This window comes from Cynoglossus semilaevis, chromosome 15, assembly GCF_000523025.1.
Source record: "Cynoglossus semilaevis isolate Cse_v1.0 chromosome 15, Cse_v1.0, whole genome shotgun sequence".
Taxonomy (NCBI): domain Eukaryota; kingdom Metazoa; phylum Chordata; class Actinopteri; order Pleuronectiformes; family Cynoglossidae; genus Cynoglossus; species Cynoglossus semilaevis.
In genome coordinates, this window is record NC_024321.1 from 1868151 (window position 1) to 1873150 (window position 5000).

A 5000-nucleotide genomic window follows, 5' to 3' on the forward strand; every position below is an offset into this window, starting at 1 on the left:
TCCCTCCTTTCCCCTCTCTCTGCTGCTCCCCACGCTCCTACACAATGAATAGACTTGCATCCCGACTACAGAACCAATTGTCACGCTGGGAGGAGGGCAAATCAAATCTTACGGCAGCAACTAGGCGAGGAGATTGCTTTTCCTCTCAGCTGGCGAAGGAGCCAATCTGTCTCTTTTCCCCCCCGCCCGATCCTCAGCTTTTTAGCTGGAGAGAAGGGTGAAAAGGCTAAAGTTATTGGGGCAGAGAGAGTACTCTGCAGGTTCAGGTCTCTCGCCCACTTCTTCCTGTTCGCTCGCTCGCTCTGTCTGTGTCTCTCTGAACACTTTCTCTCCACTTCATCCTGACGCTGGCCATCAGTCACAGGTAGCAGCGGGGATCGTGGCACTCCCTGCAGTCCTCCAGATGAAAGACAACAATAATTAGGTGGATAAAGGGGGCTCAGAGCAGCCAAACCGGCGCTGTTCACATCAAAACACACACAAACACACACACACACACCCTCCAACTCCGATTATCTGTTTGTTTTCGGCAGCAGTTACCGTCCTTGCAGTGGTTAAACAGTCCACACTCCACATCTGACCTGAAACCTGAGCTCACACTTAACTTATTGACCTGTCATTCAATCTGAGGTCATTCAAAAACCTGTTAAGAAGCCGCATGTCTGTACGGAAAAGATGAACCAATACTTGGAATTTGTTCTAAAAGAAAAAAAAAAATCCGACACCCTTCAGTTCAGGTCAGCTGTCATCTGACACCCTTCAGTTCAGGTCAGCTGTCAATCTGTCCTGGGTCGGGGATAAGATCATCTTAGATGGGTCCCCCACCCTGTAATAATACCATGGTCCCATCAGCAGACTCGTTTGCCTCTCCCCCCCCAACCCCATGCGTCTTCCCCGTCGGCATGAAGTGCTTCAGTTACTTGTCAATGTCCATGCATGGTCAGGAAAATGACCTTAAAATAACAGTAATTTGACCTCGAAAAAAAAAAAAAAATCACACACTGCAGACCCTTCCGTGTAAAAATGGAATTTGAGTTCCGGAATAAAAGTGGCCCATTTCTGCCACCTCGTCACACGACGGAAAGACGAAAAGTGTCAAAACTACACATCACGTTGAAAACGCTGTCTTTCTAGGACTTTCTAGGAGATTCGGGGCAGACGTCCCTGTCAGACAACTTTGGAATTATATGTTGCATACAAATAGGATATCAGACATTTTTTTTTTTTTTTAACAGCAAGGAGTGAAATTAACGTTAAAAAAAGTCAGGTGTCAGTTGTTGAATGAAAGAACTGATAAACATTTTTTAAATTTTATTTCACTTCACATGCGCTCCCTTAAATTAAATGCTCAAAAATGAAGTAAGAAATGAAAAGACGTACCTCGAATTTAAAGCTGATAATGATTAATAATTTGATAATTAATTTATTTAACATAATGAATTTCTCTTTGCTAAACAGTTAAACTAACGGCTTGGCCAAACGGACAAAAAAAAAAAACAGAACTGTTGGAGGTTGATGAAAGTGACCACCTCACATTGAATAATAAATAAATAATTTTTAAAAAGAAATTAAGAAAAATGATGACTTGCAATACACTCCAGCATCTCCAGAAAATCTGACTGTTTTGTCTCTGTCATGCCTGAAACTCCTTAATGCCATCAATTTGTCTGATGGAAAATTTCCTCCGGTGCCTGTGGTGGATTTGAAATGCTTTTACTGCCGCCGTAAAATGCCGAGTTTCAACGTACACACAAGGACAAATGAGACAGACTCAATCAAAGCTGTCCGATCCGATTTGGTCCCTACAGTTTGTGTTGGAGCAGACTGAAGACGAGGGGGGCGGGGGGGGTATCCGTTTGTCTTAGTATTTTTAGCTCACCGTTGTCACAGCGGCTTAAACATAAACTCACGGCCTCGGTCTTGGAAGGAAGTTTTTCACATTATATGTGCTCTCGCAGGATGTGTCATCTCTGAAGGGGGAAGGATGACAGGAAGCAGAAGTGGGGTGTTTACGGTCCTGCGGTTCGAGGAGGAAACAGTGATATTGGATTGTTAGGAGATAAACAAAGCAGGAGGAAAGTGTCTGAAAGGAGACCGTATTTGAACTGGAGCTGAATCTAAACAACCCCTTCGTCGTGGGCCGCGTCGTAAAAGCCTGTTCGGTCTGTAACGACCGTTTTTAAGCCCACGTCCTTTACCTTTCTATAGGCAGCTAACCACGGTGTGAGATTAACGGCGCTTGGTTTATTTCAGCGAAGGAGTTACTGCCATTGATCATTGAATACAAACTACTTGTGAGATAAAAGACCGAGTGTAACAGTATGCCCTGGAAGAATACGACAAAAGTCAGCCAAAAAAAAAGCCTGGGCAAAAATAAACAGCACTGACTACACCTTAGTGAAAAACACAGCCAGAAAATAGCTCGAAATCTTGAATGAACTTCAGTTTTGAGTTCTCTTTTGTCTTTGTCTCCCATTCTTATAAAAATAATAATAATAATAATAATAATAATAATAATAATAATTATTATTATTATTATTATTATTATTGCTGTTGCTACTATTATTATTGGTTGCATCAAAGTGTGCTGAAAAAATGTTAATGTTTATTTGCGTTCCTCACTGTGGGCGTCGAATCTCCGTGTTGTCCTTTTCTCGTGATGGTGCCGACTTTTAAACGTAGCCCTGATAACAGTTCAGTGAACTTTCCTCATGAATCAACCCCTGACTCGGGGCTTTTATCAGGACCCGGTGTCTGCACTGTTGGAATTTAAAGTGAGCCCTGCTTTGTTTCTCCAGAAAATACCTGCATCTTATCACAGTGTGTGTGGAAGGAGTCAGTTTTCTTCCCAGCGTCTGGGAAACTCCTCCTCTGTGACGAGATTAGATAACCTTCAAACCTCTGACATGTCACCCAAGTGTCGGGAGATGCTGCACAGAAGCAGGAGGGAAACAGAACCTGCGGCTCACCGTTCCCTCTTTCTTTCTCTAAATAAATGTTTGAAATAAGCAGAATGTGGGAAGTCTTTGATGTGTGCTCTCTAATATGGTTCACACTTCTATCGTATGCATATTCGGAAAGGAAGGAAAACTCTTTTTTTCTTTTTTTTTTTATCTGTAATTGCATGCTTAAGATTCCCCTCGGTGCTTTCTTAATTTCGGCTGCTTCCCCCTGCATTTATTTATTCAATATTTTACACGAATGTCTTCTCCAACATGGTCAAAGTGAACAGTTCAGAGAAGAAGAGGAAGAAGAAAGAGGGTTTTTTTTCTCACCCTTAGCCTGCATAATAATCTCTCCTCTAGGGTTTTAAATTATCAGAGGCTGGAAAGCAAAAACTCCTAAAACTCTCAGGAATGGTGCTTTTAATGCTCGGCTTCAACAAAAACCTGTGGTGTAAAATGTCAACTAGGCTTCTAGTGTCAGACAATCAAGAGAAAAGTAAGCTAAAACTTAGCCAAACCAAGTCGGCATTCTGTGGTTAACCCAAGGTTCTGGGCATGCTGGGCACGGCTCCCCAGGAATGGTGTTGATGGATGGGATGCCGAGGACAAATTTCATTTGTGTAAATGTGTCCAGTGCTTTCTTTTCCAAATAAAACCTCTGATATAGATCTGCCAGAGAATAACAGTTCTCACATTAAGATATTCTTGTATTAAGAAACACATACCTGTTGTCTGTTTGGAACACCAAGGAATACATGGACCAGTTTGTTACACACAGAACGAGTCTACCGCTTTTTGAATTTGTTTTGGGGTACGTGCTCTTATTTTGTAAGTGAGTAAAGACAGGAAGTGGTACACGGCGACCACGGAGCACCTGTCGTTTATTCATTTGTTTTTATGTTCACCCGTGGTGTGTTTTACATACGGTTTTATTCGATTCTTATGTTTTTTTTTTTGTCAGTAGAAATTGTCGCTGGGTGTATGACTCTATGCCATGGGTTACGAAGCAGGCCAAAGTTGTCGGTATTGCTGTTATATGTATTCTTTATCGGTATTAGCTAAAAATGCTGAGCAATGCTATTTCCGTATTGATTACAATAACTTACGTTGTCTTTTGTTTTGTTCTAACTGAATTAGTTAGTTCAACGGTTTTAAGAAACGAACTCTAAAACGAGTCTTGCATACGACCAATGGACGGCATAGCGACAAAACGACAAAAAATAAAAACACTTAGTTAGTTATATGTAAACTGCAGTATCACGTCCAGAATTTACCAAAAAAAAAAAAAAGTGAGGAGGAAACCTGACGGAATTGCACACAAGCACACTGCTGGTGGGGAGGTTTATTGACATATTCATTTTTTATTTTTTATTTTTTTGTCTTTCACATGTTCAAGCAAAGGCAGTAAATTAGAAAAGTTGCCCTGAAAATCGGGCCAAAATGCCCCTGAAACTAATTTGACGGTGGGTAAAGAAGCAGCTGAATCTCCCTGCTGTCTTACCTAATGACTAGCTGGTCTCTCAGTCTCAGCCTCTGTCTCTTCAGTGTGTGTGTTGTTAAAGTGGCCGTGGCTGTTTCATCAGGGCCTCTGTGTAAAATAACATTTCTACTGAAAGCCAATTAAGCTGAACATTATTTTTGTTGCTTCCATTATTAAAAGTACCTCTCTGTCTTTCTCCCCTGCTCCCCCCTGACACCCATTCACCTCCTCCTTCCTCCTCTCCATCTCCTCCTCCTCCTCCTCCTCCACGTGTCTCCTCTACAGACGGAGAATTACTCCATCGACTCCAGTTACGTGAACAGCAGAGCTCACCTCATTAAAAGGTAGGTCTTGATTAGGAACTGTTACCTCCGCCTCGTTACCATTCTTATCTGTAATTGCTTTATCTAATGAGTGCAGAGCTCGCACTGCCGCAGCTGAACGTCCTCCTGCCTGTCAGTGTGTGTGTGTGTGTGTGTGTGTGCGTCTGTGTGTTTTCTGTGTGTGCGAGTGCGAGTGCAGCGGCAGATTAAGATTTTTGGGGGGGATAAATAACATTATACTTCTGTAATACA

General features: G+C 42.1%; 1 protein-coding gene and 1 long non-coding RNA gene across 3 annotated transcripts in view; both read left to right on the forward strand.

Moving 5' to 3' along the window:
- Positions 1 to 5000, forward strand: part of pcdh19 (protocadherin 19) — a 78325-nt gene that overhangs the window by 42327 nt on the left and 30998 nt on the right. For both annotated transcript variants that reach the window (XM_008326488.3, XM_008326490.3), the window contains exon 3: positions 4711 to 4769. In XM_008326488.3, coding sequence (XP_008324710.1) covers positions 4711 to 4769 — 59 coding nt within the window. The remainder of the gene's footprint in view (positions 1 to 4710; positions 4770 to 5000) is intronic.
- LOC112488245 (uncharacterized) lies at positions 7 to 1499 on the forward strand. Its single transcript, XR_003052093.1, has 2 exons — positions 7 to 737; positions 769 to 1499. It is a non-coding gene; the product is annotated as an uncharacterized LOC112488245 (long non-coding RNA).